Source organism: Pleurodeles waltl, chromosome 10 (assembly GCF_031143425.1).
Source record: "Pleurodeles waltl isolate 20211129_DDA chromosome 10, aPleWal1.hap1.20221129, whole genome shotgun sequence".
NCBI lineage: Eukaryota > Metazoa > Chordata > Amphibia > Caudata > Salamandridae > Pleurodeles > Pleurodeles waltl.
This window is the reverse complement of record NC_090449.1, coordinates 6,775,889-6,792,939: the sequence shown is the minus strand read 5'-3', so window position 1 is coordinate 6,792,939 and position 17,051 is coordinate 6,775,889. Positions and strand designations below refer to the sequence as shown.

General features: G+C 49.2%; 1 protein-coding gene across 1 annotated transcript in view; it reads left to right on the top strand.

The window, feature by feature from the left end:
- Positions 1-16,766, top strand: part of LOC138260684 (mucin-2-like) — a 241,279-nt gene extending 224,513 nt beyond the window's left edge. Inside the window, exon 13 of the mRNA XM_069209183.1 lies at positions 16,248-16,766. Coding sequence (XP_069065284.1) covers positions 16,248-16,535 — 288 coding nt within the window. The 3' untranslated portion in view covers positions 16,536-16,766. The remainder of the gene's footprint in view (positions 1-16,247) is intronic.
- The last annotated feature ends 285 nt before the right edge of the window (positions 16,767-17,051 follow it).

Below are 17,051 nucleotides of genomic sequence, written 5' to 3'. Positions count from 1 at the left end.
GATCGTTAGATGATACCATCGGGGTTGCCCAGGCCAAGGCAGGACCAGATAAGGCACTGATGAGATAACCCACCTTTGTTCTGTCATGGGAGAATTGGGTGGGTCGGAAGGCAAAGTACACTGTCAAGGAGTCAAGGAACTCTCGCAGCTTGGTTGGTTCACCCGAAAAACGATGGGTAGAGGCGGAGAGCGTTGGGACATCACCACTGCGGAAAGCCAAGGCCTGTCGCAGCGCAGCATTCTCACTGCGTAGTTGCTGTAATTCTTGAGCTTGTTGCTGAATTGTAGTTAGCAGAGCTTGATCCGGATCCGCAGCAGCTACCACAGTGTCTTCCATGGTGTTAGAAGACGTCGGGATGGTTGGGCGCTGCAATCTGTCACGACTCACGTGCTGCTTGCGCCTGGAGTTTGCAGATCTTGAGGCGTGGATCTTGAGGGTTCGACTTTGGCCCAAAAAGGGGCGACTCTTTCTGGTAGCCACGGTGCTGTAGGCGAGGAAACGCCAAGGACAGACCGTGACCGTGAGAAAGTAGCGCCAGAGGGAAAAAAAAAACCTTCAGAAGAAGAGGAAAAAACCTCCCAGATGATTCGCAGGGGATTCCTGGAACAAGAACAGAGGAACAGGAATCAAAGGAACTGACGTAACACAGAAATGGCGAAATCCAGAGCCAAGGGCTAGGAAATCAGGAGCGAGGACACTAACTGAAACAGAGAGTGTTGCAGCGCAAAGAGGAAAAGAAAAACCACCCTTAAATACCATAAAACAGGAAGTGACCCACAGGAAGAAAAAGGACACCATCTTGAATAGGGAAAAGTAGATAGAATAGACTGGAGCAGAAACCATAGAGAATAGGGAAGGAGGAATGCTGGGAAGACAGAGGTAACCTGGGAAGGGGAAAAGACATAAAGGACAGAGGAGAAAACAGACCCAAAAAGGAAGAAAGACAGAAAAGAAGAAAAAGGAGCCCCAAACAGGTAAGAGGGGTCAGGAGACCCCAACAAGACGGAGGGAGAGCGCAGCGCGAGGCCCCTAGTAAGTCCTGGGGCCTCGCAGGGTGCAAGAAAGGCTCGGGGCGCGCCGCGTCTTAGAGACGCGGAGCGCGGCTTGTGCCGAACGCTCGGCTCGCGCCGCGCGGTGCGGCGCGACAGTAATGTGTGACCTGTCTGAGCGCCCAGAGGTCTGACAGAAAGAGTGTAATGTGTGACGTGTCTGAGGAGTGACGAGAGGTCTGATAGAAAGAGTGTAATGTGTGACGTGTCTGAGGAGCGACGAGAGGTCTGATAGAAAGAGTGTAATGTGTGACGTGTCTGAGGAGTGACGAGAGGTCTGATAGAAAGAGTGTAATGTGTGACGTGTCTGAGGAGCGCCCAGAGGTCTGATAGAAAGAGTGTAATGTGTGACCTGTCTGAGGAGTGACGAGAGGTCTGATAGAAAGAGTGTAATGTGTGACCTGTCTGAGGAGCGACAAGAGGTCTGATAGAAAGAGTGTAATGTGTGACGTGTCTGAGGAGCACTGAGATGTCTGATAGAAAGAGTGTAATGTGTGACCTGTCTGAGGAGCGACGAGAGCTCTGATAGAAAGAGTGTAATGTGTGACGTGTCTGAGGAGCACTGAGATGTCTGATAGAAAGAGTGTAATGTGTGACGTGTCTGACGTCCACTGAGAGGTCTGATAGAAAGAGTGTAATGTGTGACCTGTCTGAGGAGCACTGAGGGGTCTGATAGAAAGAGTGTAATGTGTGACCTGTCTGAGGAGTGACGAGAGGTCTGATAGAAAGAGTGTAATGTGTGACGTGTCTGAGGAGCGACGAGAGGTCTGATAGAAAGAGTGTAATGTGTGACGTGTCTGAGGAGCGACGAGAGGTCTGATAGAAAGAGTGTAATGTGTGACCTGTCTGAGGAGTGACAAGAGGTCTGATAGAAAGAGTGTAATGTGTGACCTGTCTGAGGAGCGACGAGAGGTCTGATAGCAAGAGTGTAATGTGTGACCTGTCTGAGGAGCGACGAGAGGTCTGATAGAAAGAGTGTAATGTGTGACCTGTCTGAGGAGTGACGAGGGGTCTGATAGAAAGAGTGTAATGTGTGACCTGTCTGAGGAGCGACGAGAGGTCTGATAGAAAGAGTGTAATGTGTGACGTGTCTGAGGAGCGACGAGAGCTCTGATAGAAAGAGTGTAATGTGTGACCTGTGTGAGGAGCACTGAGGGGTCTGATAGAAAGAGTGTAATGTGTGACGTGTCTGAGGAGTGACGAGGGGTCTGATATAAAGAGTGTAATGTGTGACCTGTCTGAGGAGCGACGAGAGGTCTGATAGAAAGAGTGTAATGTGTGACCTGTCTGAGGACTGACGAGAGGTCTGATAGAAAGAGTGTAATGTGTGACCTGTCTGAGGAGCGACGAGAGGTCTGATAGGAAGAGTGTAATGTGTGACCTGTCTGAGGAGCGACGAGAGGTCTGATAGAAAGAGTGTAATGTGTGACCTGTCTGAGGAGCGACGAGAGGTCTGATAGAAAGAGTGTAATGTGTGACCTGTCTGAGGAGCGACGAGAGGTCTGATAGAAAGAGTGTAATGTGTGACCTGTCTGAGGAGCGACGAGAGGTCTGATAGAAAGCGTGTAATGTGTGACGTGTCTGAGGAGCGACGAGAGGTCTGATAGAAAGCGTGTAATGTGTGACCTGTCTGAGGAGTGACGAGAGGTCTGATAGGAAGAGTGTAATGTGTGACCTGTCTGAGGAGTGACGAGGGGTCTGATAGAAAGAGTTTAATGTGTGACCTGTCTGAGGAGCGCCCAGAGGTCTGATAGAAAGAGTATAATGTGTGACCTGTCTGAGGAGCGACGAGAGGTCTGATAGAAAGAGTGTAATGTGTGACCTGTCTGAGGAGTGACGACAGGTCTGATAGAAAGAGTGTAATGTGTGACCTGTCTGAGGAGTGACAAGAGGTCTGATAGAAAGAGTGTAATGTGTGACCTGTCTGAGGAGCGACGAGAGGTCTGATAGAAAGAGTGTAATGTGTGACCTGTCTGAGGAGTGACAAGAGGTCTGATAGAAAGAGTGTAATGTGTGACGTGTCTGAGGAGCGACGCGAGGTCTGATAGAAAGAGTGTAATGTGTGACGTGTCTGAGGAGCGACGAGTGGTCTGATAGAAAGAGTGTAATGTGTGACGTGTCTGAGGAGTGACGAGAGGTCTGATATAAAGAGTGTAATGTGTGACCTGTCTGAGGAGTGACGAGGGGTCTGATAGAAAGAGTGTAATGTGTGACGTGTCTGAGGAGCGACAAGAGGTCTGATAGAAAGAGTGTAATGTGTGACGTGTCTGAGGAGCGACGAGAGGTCTGATAGAAAGAGTGTAATGTGTGACGTGTCTGAGGAGCGACGAGGGGTTTGATAGAAAGAGTGTAATGTGTGACCTGTCTGAGGAGCGACGAGGGGTTTGATAGAAAGAGTGTAATTTGTGACCTGTCTGAGGAGCGACGAGAGGTCTGATAGGAAGAGTGTAATGTGTGACGTGTCTGAGGAGCCACGAGAGGTCTGATAGAAAGAGTGTAATGTGTGACCTGTCTGAGGAGCACTGAGAGGTCTGATAGAAAGAGTTTAATATGTGACCTGTCTGAGGAGCGACGAGAGGTCTGATAGAAAGAGTGTAATGTGTGACCTGTCTGAGGAGCGACAAGAGGTCTGATAGAAAGAGTGTAATGTGTGACCTGTCTGAGGAGCACTGAGGGGTCTGATAGAAAGAGTGTAATGTGTGACCTGTCTGAGGAGCACTGAGGGGTCTGATAGAAAGAGTGTAACGTGTGACCTGTCTGAGGAGCACTGAGGGGTCTGATAGAAAGAGTGTAACGTGTGACCTGTCTGAGGAGCACTGAGGGGTCTGATAGAAAGAGTGTAATGTGTGACCTGTCTGAGGAGCGACGAGGGGTCTGATAGAAAGAGTGTAATGTGTGACCTGTCTGAGGAGCGACGAGAGGTCTGATAGAAAGAGTGTAATGTGTGACCTGTCTGAGGAGCGACGAGAGGTCTGATAGAAAGAGTGTAATGTGTGACCTGTCTGAGGAGCGACGAGAGGTCTGATAGAAAGAGTGTAATGTGTGACCTGTCTGAGGAGCGACGAGAGGTCTGATAGAAAGAGTGTAATGTGTGACCTGTCTGAGGAGCGACGAGAGGTCTGATAGAAAGAGTGTAATGTGTGACCTGTCTGAGGAGCACTGAGGGGTCTGATAGAAAGAGTGTAATGTGTGACCTGTCTGAGGAGCGACGAGGGGTCTGATAGAAAGAGTGTAATGTGTGACCTGTCTGAGGAGTGACGAGAGGTCTGATAGAAAGAGTGTAATCTGTGACGTGTCTGAGGAGCGACGAGGGGTCTGATAGAAAGAGTGTAATGTGTGACCTGTCTGAGGAGCGACGAGGGGTCTGATAGAAAGAGTGTAATGTGTGACCTGTCTGAGGAGCGACGAGAGGTCTGATAGAAAGAGTGAATGTGTGACCTGTCTGAGGAGCGACGAGAGGTCTGATAGAAGAGTGTAATGTGTGACCTGTCTGAGGAGCACTGAGAGGTCTGATAGAAAGAGTGTAATGTGTGACCTGTCTGAGGAGTGACGAGAGGTCTGATATAAAGAGTGTAATGTGTGACGTGTCTGAGGAGCGACGAGAGGTCTGATAGAAAGAGTGTAATGTGTGACCTGTCTGAGGAGCACTGAGAGGTCTGATAGAAAGAGTGTAATGTGTGACCTGTCTGAGGAGCACTGAGGGGTCTGATAGAAAGAGTGTAATGTGTGACCTGTCTGAGGAGTGACGAGAGGTCTGATAGAAAGAGTGTAATGTGTGACCTGTCTGAGGAGCGACGAGAGGTCTGATAGAAAGAGTGTAATGTGTGACGTGTCTGAGGAGCGACGAGAGGTCTGATAGAAAGAGTGTAATGTGTGACCTGTCTGAGGAGTGACAAGAGGTCTGATAGAAAGAGTGTAATGTGTGACCTGTCTGAGGAGCGACGAGAGGTCTGATAGAAAGAGTGTAATGTGTGACCTGTCTGAGGAGCGACGAGAGGTCTGATAGAAAGAGTGTAATGTGTGACCTGTCTGAGGAGTGACGAGGGGTCTGATAGAAAGAGTGTAATGTGTGACCTGTCTGAGGAGCGACGAGAGGTCTGATAGAAAGAGTGTAATGTGTGACGTGTCTGAGGAGCGACGAGAGCTCTGATAGAAAGAGTGTAATGTGTGACCTGTGTGAGGAGCACTGAGGGGTCTGATAGAAAGAGTGTAATGTGTGACGTGTCTGAGGAGTGACGAGGGGTCTGATATAAAGAGTGTAATGTGTGACCTGTCTGAGGAGCGACGAGAGGTCTGATAGAAAGAGTGTAATGTGTGACCTGTCTGAGGACTGACGAGAGGTCTGATAGAAAGAGTGTAATGTGTGACCTGTCTGAGGAGCGACGAGAGGTCTGATAGGAAGAGTGTAATGTGTGACCTGTCTGAGGAGCGACGAGAGGTCTGATAGAAAGAGTGTAATGTGTGACCTGTCTGAGGAGCGACGAGAGGTCTGATAGAAAGAGTGTAATGTGTGACCTGTCTGAGGAGCGACGAGAGGTCTGATAGAAAGAGTGTAATGTGTGACCTGTCTGAGGAGCGACGAGAGGTCTGATAGAAAACGTGTAATGTGTGACGTGTCTGAGGAGCGACGAGAGGTCTGATAGAAAGCGTGTAATGTGTGACCTGTCTGAGGAGTGACGAGAGGTCTGATAGGAAGAGTGTAATGTGTGACCTGTCTGAGGAGTGACGAGGGGTCTGATAGAAAGAGTTTAATGTGTGACCTGTCTGAGGAGCGCCCAGAGGTCTGATAGAAAGAGTGTAATGTGTGACCTGTCTGAGGAGCGACGAGAGGTCTGATAGAAAGAGTGTAATGTGTGACCTGTCTGAGGAGTGACGAGAGGTCTGATAGAAAGAGTGTAATGTGTGACCTGTCTGAGGAGTGACAAGAGGTCTGATAGAAAGAGTGTAATGTGTGACCTGTCTGAGGAGCGACGAGAGGTCTGATAGAAAGAGTGTAATGTGTGACCTGTCTGAGGAGTGACAAGAGGTCTGATAGAAAGAGTGTAATGTGTGACGTGTCTGAGGAGCGACGCGAGGTCTGATAGAAAGAGTGTAATGTGTGACGTGTCTGAGGAGCGACGAGTGGTCTGATAGAAAGAGTGTAATGTGTGACGTGTCTGAGGAGTGACGAGAGGTCTGATATAAAGAGTGTAATGTGTGACCTGTCTGAGGAGTGACGAGGGGTCTGATAGAAAGAGTGTAATGTGTGACGTGTCTGAGGAGCGACAAGAGGTCTGATAGAAAGAGTGTAATGTGTGACGTGTCTGAGGAGCGACGAGAGGTCTGATAGAAAGAGTGTAATGTGTGACGTGTCTGAGGAGCGACGAGGGGTTTGATAGAAAGAGTGTAATGTGTGACCTGTCTGAGGAGCGACGAGGGGTTTGATAGAAAGAGTGTAATTTGTGACCTGTCTGAGGAGCGACGAGAGGTCTGATAGGAAGAGTGTAATGTGTGACGTGTCTGAGGAGCCACGAGAGGTCTGATAGAAAGAGTGTAATGTGTGACCTGTCTGAGGAGCACTGAGAGGTCTGATAGAAAGAGTTTAATATGTGACCTGTCTGAGGAGCGACGAGAGGTCTGATAGAAAGAGTGTAATGTGTGACCTGTCTGAGGAGCGACAAGAGGTCTGATAGAAAGAGTGTAATGTGTGACCTGTCTGAGGAGCACTGAGGGGTCTGATAGAAAGAGTGTAATGTGTGACCTGTCTGAGGAGCACTGAGGGGTCTGATAGAAAGAGTGTAACGTGTGACCTGTCTGAGGAGCACTGAGGGGTCTGATAGAAAGAGTGTAATGTGTGACCTGTCTGAGGAGCACTGAGGGGTCTGATAGAAAGAGTGTAATGTGTGACCTGTCTGAGGAGCGACGAGGGGTCTGATAGAAAGAGTGTAATGTGTGACCTGTCTGAGGAGCGACGAGAGGTCTGATAGAAAGAGTGTAATGTGTGACCTGTCTGAGGAGCGACGAGAGGTCTGATAGAAAGAGTGTAATGTGTGACCTGTCTGAGGAGCGACGAGAGGTCTGATAGAAAGAGTGTAATGTGTGACCTGTCTGAGGAGCGACGAGAGGTCTGATAGAAAGAGTGTAATGTGTGACCTGTCTGAGGAGCGACGAGAGGTCTGATAGAAAGAGTGTAATGTGTGACCTGTCTGAGGAGCACTGAGGGGTCTGATAGAAAGAGTGTAATGTGTGACCTGTCTGAGGAGCGACGAGGGGTCTGATAGAAAGAGTGTAATGTGTGACCTGTCTGAGGAGTGACGAGAGGTCTGATAGAAAGAGTGTAATCTGTGACGTGTCTGAGGAGCGACGAGGGGTCTGATAGAAAGAGTGTAATGTGTGACCTGTCTGAGGAGCGACGAGGGGTCTGATAGAAAGAGTGTAATGTGTGACCTGTCTGAGGAGCGACGAGAGGTCTGATAGAAAGAGTGAATGTGTGACCTGTCTGAGGAGCGACGAGAGGTCTGATAGAAGAGTGTAATGTGTGACCTGTCTGAGGAGCACTGAGAGGTCTGATAGAAAGAGTGTAATGTGTGACCTGTCTGAGGAGTGACGAGAGGTCTGATATAAAGAGTGTAATGTGTGACGTGTCTGAGGAGCGACGAGAGGTCTGATAGAAAGAGTGTAATGTGTGACCTGTCTGAGGAGCACTGAGAGGTCTGATAGAAAGAGTGTAATGTGTGACCTGTCTGAGGAGCACTGAGGGGTCTGATAGAAAGAGTGTAATGTGTGACCTGTCTGAGGAGTGACGAGAGGTCTGATAGAAAGAGTGTAATGTGTGACCTGTCTGAGGAGCGACGAGAGGTCTGATAGAAAGAGTGTAATGTGTGACGTGTCTGAGGAGCGACGAGAGGTCTGATAGAAAGAGTGTAATGTGTGACCTGTCTGAGGAGCGACGAGAGGTCTGATAGAAAGAGTGTAATGTGTGACCTGTCTGAGGAGTGACGAGAGGTCTGATAGAAAGAGTGTAATGTGTGACCTGTCTGAGGAGCGACGAGGGGTCTGATATAAAGAGTGTAATGTGTGACGTGTCTGAGGAGCACTGAGAGGTCTGATAGAAAGAGTGTAATGTGTGACGTGTCTGAGGAGCGACGAGAGGTCTGATAGAAAGAGTGTAATGTGTGACCTGTCTGAGGAGCGACGAGAGGTCTGATAGAAAGAGTGTAATGTGTGACCTGTCTGAGGAGCACTGAGGGGTCTGATAGAAAGAGTGTAACGTGTGACCTGTCTGAGGAGCACTGAGGGGTCTGATAGAAAGAGTGTAATGTGTGACGTGTCTGAGGAGCGACGAGAAGTCTGATAGAAAGAGTGTAATGTGTGACCTGTCTGAGGAGCGACGAGAGGTCTGATAGAAAGAGTGTAATGTGTGACCTGTCTGAGGAGCACTGAGGGGTCTGATAGAAAGAGTGTAATGTGTGACCTGTCTGAGGAGCGACGAGAGGTCTGATAGAAAGAGTGTAATGTGTGACCTGTCTGAGGAGCGACGAGAGGTCTGATAGAAAGAGTGTAATGTGTGACCTGTCTGAGGAGCGACGAGAGGTCTGATAGAAAGAGTGTAATGTGTGACCTGTCTGAGGAGCGACGAGAGGTCTGATAGAAAGAGTGTAATGTGTGACCTGTCTGAGGAGCGACGAGGGGTCTGATAGAAAGAGTGTAATGTGTGACCTGTCTGAGGAGCGACGAGAGGTCTGATAGAAAGAGTGTAATGTGTGACCTGTCTGAGGAGCGACGAGAGGTCTGATAGAAAGAGTGTAATGTGTGACCTGTCTGAGGAGCGACGAGAGGTCTGATAGAAAGAGTGTAATGTGTGACCTGTCTGAGGAGCGACGAGGGGTCTGATAGAAAGAGTGTAATGTGTGACCTGTCTGAGGAGCGACGAGAGGTCTGATAGAAAGAGTGTAATGTGTGACCTGTCTGAGGAGCGACGAGAGGTCTGATAGAAAGAGTGTAATGTGTGACGTGTCTGAGGAGCACTGAGAGGTCTGATAGAAAGAGTGTAATGTGTGACGTGTCTGAGGAGCGCCCAGAGGTCTGATAGAAAGAGTGTAATGTGTGACGTGTCTGAGGAGCGACGAGAGGTCTGATAGAAAGAGTGTAATGTGTGACGTGTCTGAGGAGCGACGAGAGGTCTGATAGAAAGAGTGTAATGTGTGACGTGTCTGAGGAGCGACGAGGGGTCTGATAGAAAGAGTGTAATGTGTGACGTGTCTGAGGAGTGACGAGGGGTCTGATAGAAAGAGTGTAATGTGTGACCTGTCTGAGGAGCGATGAGAGGTCTGATAGAAAGAGTGTAATGTGTGACCTGTCTGAGGAGCGACGAGAGGTCTGATAGAAAGAGTGTAATGTGTGACGTGTCTGAGGAGTGACGAGAGGTCTGATAGAAAGAGTGTAATGTGTGACCTGTCTGAGGAGCGACGAGAGGTCTGATAGAAAGAGTGTAATGTGTGACCTGTCTGAGGAGCGACGAGGGGTCTGATAGAAAGAGTGTAATGTGTGACCTGTCTGAGGAGCGACGAGAGGTCTGATAGAAAGAGTGTAATGTGTGACCTGTCTGAGGAGCGACGAGAGGTCTGATAGAAAGAGTGTAATGTGTGACGTGTCTGAGGAGCACTGAGAGGTCTGATAGGAAGAGTGTAATGTGTGACCTGTCTGAGGAGGGACGAGAGGTCTGATAGAAAGAGTGTAATGTGTGACCTGTCTGAGGAGCGACGAGGGGTCTGATAGAAAGAGTGTAATGTGTGACGTGTCTGAGGAGCGACGAGAGGTCTGATAGAAAGAGTGTAATGTGTGACGTGTCTGAGAAGCGACGAGAGGTCTGATAGAAAGAGTGTAATGTGTGACCTGTCTGAGGAGTGACGAGAGGTCTGATAGAAAGAGTGTAATGTGTGACCTGTCTGAGGAGTGACGAGAGGTCTGATAGAAAGAGTGTAATATGTGACCTGTCTGACGAGCGCCCAGAGGTCTGATAGAAAGAGTGTAATGTGTGACCTGTCTGAGGAGCGACGAGAGGTCTGATAGAAAGAGTGTAATGTGTGACGTGTCTGAGGAGCGACGAGAGGTCTGATAGAAAGAGTGTAATGTGTGACCTGTCTGAGGAGCGACGAGAGGTCTGATAGAAAGAGTGTAATGTGTGACGTGTCTGAGGAGCGACGAGAGGTCTGATAGAAAGAGTGTAATGTGTGACCTGTCTGAGGAGCGACGAGAGGTCTGATAGAAAGAGTGTAATGTGTGACCTGTCTGAGGAGCGACGAGGGGTCTGATAGAAAGAGTGTAATGTGTGACCTGTCTGAGGAGCACTGAGAGGTCTGATAGAAAGAGTGTAATGTGTGACCTGTCTGAGGAGCACTGAGAGGTCTGATAGAAAGAGTGTAATGTGTGACCTGTCTGAGGAGCGACGAGAGGTCTGATAGAAAGAGTGTAATGTGTGACCTGTCTGAGGAGCGACGAGAGGTCTGATAGAAAGAGTGTAATGTGTGACCTGTCTGAGGAGCGACGAGGGGTCTGATAGAAAGAGTGTAATGTGTGACCTGTCTGAGGAGCGACGAGAGGTCTGATAGAAAGAGTGTAATGTGTGACCTGTCTGAGGAGCGACGAGAGGTCTGATAGAAAGAGTGTAATGTGTGACCTGTCTGAGGAGCGACGAGAGGTCTGATAGAAAGAGTGTAATGTGTGACCTGTCTGAGGAGCGACGAGGGGTCTGATAGAAAGAGTGTAATGTGTGACCTGTCTGAGGAGCGACGAGAGGTCTGATAGAAAGAGTGTAATGTGTGACCTGTCTGAGGAGCGACGAGAGGTCTGATAGAAAGAGTGTAATGTGTGACCTGTCTGAGGAGCGACGAGAGGTCTGATAGAAAGAGTGTAATGTGTGACGTGTCTGAGGAGCGACGAGAGGTCTGATAGAAAGAGTGTAATGTGTGACCTGTCTGAGGAGCGACGAGAGGTCTGATAGAAAGAGTGTAATGTGTAACCTGTCTGAGGAGCGACGAGAGGTCTGATAGAAAGAGTGTAATGTGTGACCTGTCTGAGGAGCGACGAGGGGTCTGATAGAAAGAGTGTAATGTGTGACCTGTCTGAGGAGCACTGAGAGGTCTGATAGAAAGAGTGTAATGTGTGACCTGTCTGAGGAGCACTGAGAGGTCTGATAGAAAGAGTGTAATGTGTGACCTGTCTGAGGAGCGACGAGAGGTCTGATAGAAAGAGTGTAATGTGTGACCTGTCTGAGGAGCGACGAGAGGTCTGATAGAAAGAGTGTAATGTGTGACCTGTCTGAGGAGCGACGAGGGGTCTGATAGAAAGAGTGTAATGTGTGACCTGTCTGAGGAGCGACGAGAGGTCTGATAGAAAGAGTGTAATGTGTGACCTGTCTGAGGAGCGACGAGAGGTCTGATAGAAAGAGTGTAATGTGTGACCTGTCTGAGGAGCGACGAGAGGTCTGATAGAAAGAGTGTAATGTGTGACCTGTCTGAGGAGCGACGAGGGGTCTGATAGAAAGAGTGTAATGTGTGACCTGTCTGAGGAGCGACGAGAGGTCTGATAGAAAGAGTGTAATGTGTGACGTGTCTGAGGAGCACTGAGAGGTCTGATAGAAAGAGTGTAATGTGTGACGTGTCTGAGGAGCGCCCAGAGGTCTGATAGAAAGAGTGTAATGTGTGACGTGTCTGAGGAGCGACGAGAGGTCTGATAGAAAGAGTGTAATGTGTGACGTGTCTGAGGAGCGACGAGAGGTCTGATAGAAAGAGTGTAATGTGTGACGTGTCTGAGGAGCGACGAGGGGTCTGATAGAAAGAGTGTAATGTGTGACGTGTCTGAGGAGTGACGAGGGGTCTGATAGAAAGAGTGTAATGTGTGACCTGTCTGAGGAGCGACGAGAGGTCTGATAGAAAGAGTGTAATGTGTGACCTGTCTGAGGAGCGACGAGAGGTCTGATAGAAAGAGTGTAATGTGTGACGTGTCTGAGGAGTGACGAGAGGTCTGATAGAAAGAGTGTAATGTGTGACCTGTCTGAGGAGCGACGAGAGGTCTGATAGAAAGAGTGTAATGTGTGACCTGTCTGAGGAGCGACGAGAGGTCTGATAGAAAGAGTGTAATGTGTGACGTGTCTGAGGAGCACTGAGAGGTCTGATAGGAAGAGTGTAATGTGTGACCTGTCTGAGGAGGGACGAGAGGTCTGATAGAAAGAGTGTAATGTGTGACCTGTCTGAGGAGCGACGAGGGGTCTGATAGAAAGAGTGTAATGTGTGACGTGTCTGAGGAGCGACGAGAGGTCTGATAGAAAGAGTGTAATGTGTGACGTGTCTGAGGAGCGACGAGAGGTCTGATAGAAAGAGTGTAATGTGTGACCTGTCTGAGGAGTGACAAGAGGTCTGATAGAAAGAGTGTAATGTGTGACCTGTCTGAGGAGCGACGAGAGGTCTGATAGCAAGAGTGTAATGTGTGACCTGTCTGAGGAGCGACGAGAGGTCTGATAGAAAGAGTGTAATGTGTGACCTGTCTGAGGAGTGACGAGGGGTCTGATAGAAAGAGTGTAATGTGTGACCTGTCTGAGGAGCGACGAGAGGTCTGATAGAAAGAGTGTAATGTGTGACGTGTCTGAGGAGCGACGAGAGCTCTGATAGAAAGAGTGTAATGTGTGACCTGTGTGAGGAGCACTGAGGGGTCTGATAGAAAGAGTGTAATGTGTGACCTGTCTGAGGAGCGACGAGAGGTCTGATAGAAAGAGTGTAATGTGTGACCTGTCTGAGGAGCGACGAGAGGTCTGATAGAAAGAGTGTAATGTGTGACCTGTCTGAGGAGCGACGAGGGGTCTGATAGAAAGAGTGTAATGTGTGACCTGTCTGAGGAGCACTGAGAGGTCTGATAGAAAGAGTGTAATGTGTGACCTGTCTGAGGAGCACTGAGAGGTCTGATAGAAAGAGTGTAATGTGTGACGTGTCTGAGGAGCGACGAGAGGTCTGATAGGAAGAGTGTAATGTGTGACCTGTCTGAGGAGCGACAAGAGGTCTGATAGAAAGAGTGTAATGTGTGACGTGTCTGGGGAGCGATGAGAGGTCTGATAGAAAGAGTGTAACGTGTGACCTGTCTGAGGAGCGACGAGAGGTCTGATAGAAAGAGTGTAATGTGTGACCTGTCTGAGGAGCGACGAGAGGTCTGATAGAAAGAGTGTAATGTGTGACGTGTCTGAGGAGCGACGAGAGGTCTGATAGAAAGAGTGTAATGTGTGACGTGTCTGAGGAGCGACGAGAGGTCTGATAGAAAGAGTGTAATGTGTGACGTGTCTGAGGAGCACTGTAGGAGCCTGGCCTGGTTTGTAGTGATACCTCGGGTACTTAGACTTTACGCCAGGTCCACTTATCCCTTATTAGTGAATGTAGTAGTGTTCTAGCAGCTTAGGCTGTCTAGGGGTAGCTGTAGCAGAGCAGCGTAGGCTGAACTAGGAGACATGCAAAGCTCTTGCAATACCACTATAGTCACACAGTACTTATACACAAGTAAAGACAATACTCAGTGTTACCAAAAATAAAGGTACTTTATTTTAGTGACACACGGCCAAAAATATCTTAGAGGCAATACTCCTTCTGGAGGTAATTATTATACACAATATATACACTAGTAACAAAATCAGATACGTACACAGTAAGAAAATAGTGCAGTGAAAAACACAATAGGTTGCAATAGGCCTATGGGTAACACAAGCCATATACTGAAATAGTGGAATGCAAATGTCAAATTCCCACCTAGGCAAGAGTAGTGTGTAGAAGGGCGTTGGGAGTGTTAGAAAACACCAAAGGTAAGTAAAGTACCCCACCCCAGTGCCCAGGAAAGCAGGAGTAAAGTACAGCAAGTTTCCTCGGGACACACTACAAGTCGTGATGAAGAATCATGCAAGAACCAAGCAAGACTGCAAGCAACAAACAATGGATTCCTGGACCTGAAGACCTGTGGAGAGAAGAGACCAAGTCCAGAAGTCGAGGAAGAGTCCAGGAAGAACAGGAGCGCCTGCCAACCTGGAAGAAGATGCAGAAGTGGATTCTCCGGTTGGAAGAAAAGTACAGAAATGCACCAAAGAAGATAGCTGCAAGTTCCTGCTTGGTGCAAGAGATCTCCCACGTCCAGTTGTTGGATGCAGGCTGTTTGCGTCGCTGGATTCTGCCAACAAGCCTTGGTTCATGCAAGTATGCAGTTTGCGTCAAAGACAAGCTGCCTGGACCCAGGAGGGACCTGGGGGTCTCAACTCATACTGAGAAGACAGAGGGGGCTCTCAGCACTTCAGAGAGCTTTCAGAAGACCAGGCAGCGCCTACAGGAGTCCCAGAACACGGGGACAAAGGAGATGCAAAGTACGGTTAACGCAGCACTACACTGGAGGATCACACGCCGCTGGAGAACAACTCAGGGAGCTGAGCGTCACAGGATGGAGTGCTGGGGACCTGGGCTACCATGTGCATGAAGAACGTTTGGAAGAAGTGCACAGAAGCCCAGGAAGCTGCAGAAGACGCAGTGCACAGTTGTACTGTCGCAGCACGGGGAGGCAAGCTCTTACCTCCACCAAATTTGGACAGCTGGACCTTTGGACAGTCTGGGTCACTTCAGTCCACCACCCGTGTTCTAGGGATCATGCTTGTCGACAGGAGAGGAGTCCCAAAGATTCATTTGGTTCTTCTGGTGCGGGATGAAGACAGGCAGTCCTCAGTGTACACACCTTGGAAACGTTTGCAATTGCTGGCTGGAGCTGAAGTTGCAGGTCACAGTAGCACCCCTCTCCTAAAGGAAATGCATTGTTCTGCCTTCCTGGGACTGAGCTGCTCAATCCCCAGGAGGGCAGAACCCTGTCTGTGAGGTGGCAGCAGCTGGGGCTGCAGTGGAAAGCTCAGAGAGCTGGTTTGGCAGCACTGGGGGTCCATGGTGGAGCCCCCAGGGTGCATGGGATTGGCCCCCCTATACCAGATTTGGATTTGGGGGGGTCAATTCCATGATCTTAGACACCTCACATGGCCATATTCGGAGTTACCATTGTGAAGCTACATATATGTATTGTCATATATGTAATGCCCGCTTATAATGCTGTCCCCGCACTCACGAAGTCTGGCCTGGACAACGTGGGGGCACCTTTGCTAGTGCAAGGGTGCCCTCACACACAGTAACTTTGCACCTAGCCTTCAGTAAATGAAGGTTAGACATATAGGTGACTTATAAGTTACCTGGTGCAGTGAACAATGGCTGTGAAATAGTATGTGCACTATTTCACTCAGGCTGCAGTGGCAGTCCTGAAAAATGGTTTGTATGAGCTCCTTATGGGTGGCAAAAGAAATGCTGCAGCCCATAACGATCTCCTGGAACCATATACTAGGGACTTATAAGGGGGGGGTCCAGTGTGCCAATCAGAATTGGAATATGGAATCACTAATCTATAGTGACCAATTTGGTAAACAGAGAGAGCATAAACACTGGAGTTCTGGTTAGCAGAACTCCAGTGACACAGTCAAGCATACTGACGTGTAGGCCACAAACTATGAGCACTGGGGTCCTGGCTAGCAGGATCCCAGTGACACAGGCAAAACACACTGACAAACAGGCAGAAATTGGGGGTAACATGCCAAGAAAGATGGTACTTTCCTACAACTGAGAGGTCTGATAGAAAGAGGTGTGTAATGTGTGACCTTGTCTGAGGCAATTAAAGGTCTGATGGAAAAAGCAGCGTAATATGTGCCCTATCTAAAACACAGTGAGGTAGGATAGATGGAGCAGTGTACTGTGTGACCTGTTCCGTAAGGTGCTGAGAGGCCTTATGGGAGGAGCACTGTGACCTCTGTGTAAGTGATGTGGGGTCTGATGGAAGGAGCAGTGTAATGTGTAACCGGTTCTGTAAGGTGCTGTGAGATCTGGTGACCTTACTGTAAAGTGCTGAGAGGTCTTGTGGAAGGAGCAACATGAAGTATGACCTTTCTGTATGTTCTGCGTGGCCTGTTGGAAAGAGCAGTGTGCATTGTATGACCTCTCTGTAAGTGCTATAAGGTCTGATAGAAGGTGCGAGGGTGACCTGTCTGTAAATTGTTGTAAGGTCTGAAGATAACACCTGTAGACCATGCTGTCCACCAGAAAGGTGTGCTGCGTGGATCCTGCAAAGAACTGTTGGCTTAGGTAGTTTTTTCTCTCCTTGTCTTCCAGGTCCTTGAGGGAAGCCCTATTCTGTGCCAGGACCGGGTCACCGCAAAGTGGTCCCAAGTGGGCACCTTGGCGCATATTCTGCCAGGCGTGCCCGTGTCAGCAATGTGTACCACGGTCACTGCCTATGCCCACTGGATCAACAAGACGTCCAGAAGTGCCAGAAGGCCTCTGAACTTGCCACCGCTGAGTTCAGCCCGGCCCACCCTGGCGCGCTCTGCAGACCTCCCAGATGCCCTCTTGCTTCTGGCCCTGGCCCTCCTCTCTTTAGCAACCCAAGACTCATGTTAACACATTTATTTTCATAACCTTAAAATACTCCCTAGTTCTGCCCTCTCTGGTCCATGGCGTGTCTTGGGTGGAAACTAGTGCATCCACTTGGGGTGGCATGGGCTGGCAGGCACCTGTGCCCCCCGAATGCAGGCTCGGTCCCATTGTCGAGGCTGAGGACCCATTGCGCGGGTCCTTCGGACAACAGCAACTGGAAGCTAAAGTTGAAGTCTGGTACATCATTAACAGAAGGAGAGAGAAACGGGTGCCAGATCCGATCCTGAGGGGATCTCATCACCTGACATTCGATCCCACTGTTCAGATCCATGCCCTTTGTTACCTAGATCCTGCCCTGCCCAGTCTCTCATGCCCCGTGCCCCCTGGCAGCTCTCACCCCTGTATCCCCAGTGATCCTAGCCACTTTAACCAGATGAAACAGTTTATTTTGGGTAATAAAAGTCATCTTCTAAAATGAGAAGGGTAGTTCTTTCCAGAACACTTCTTGTGGGATGGCAGCTATGGGAACACTGGGGCCTG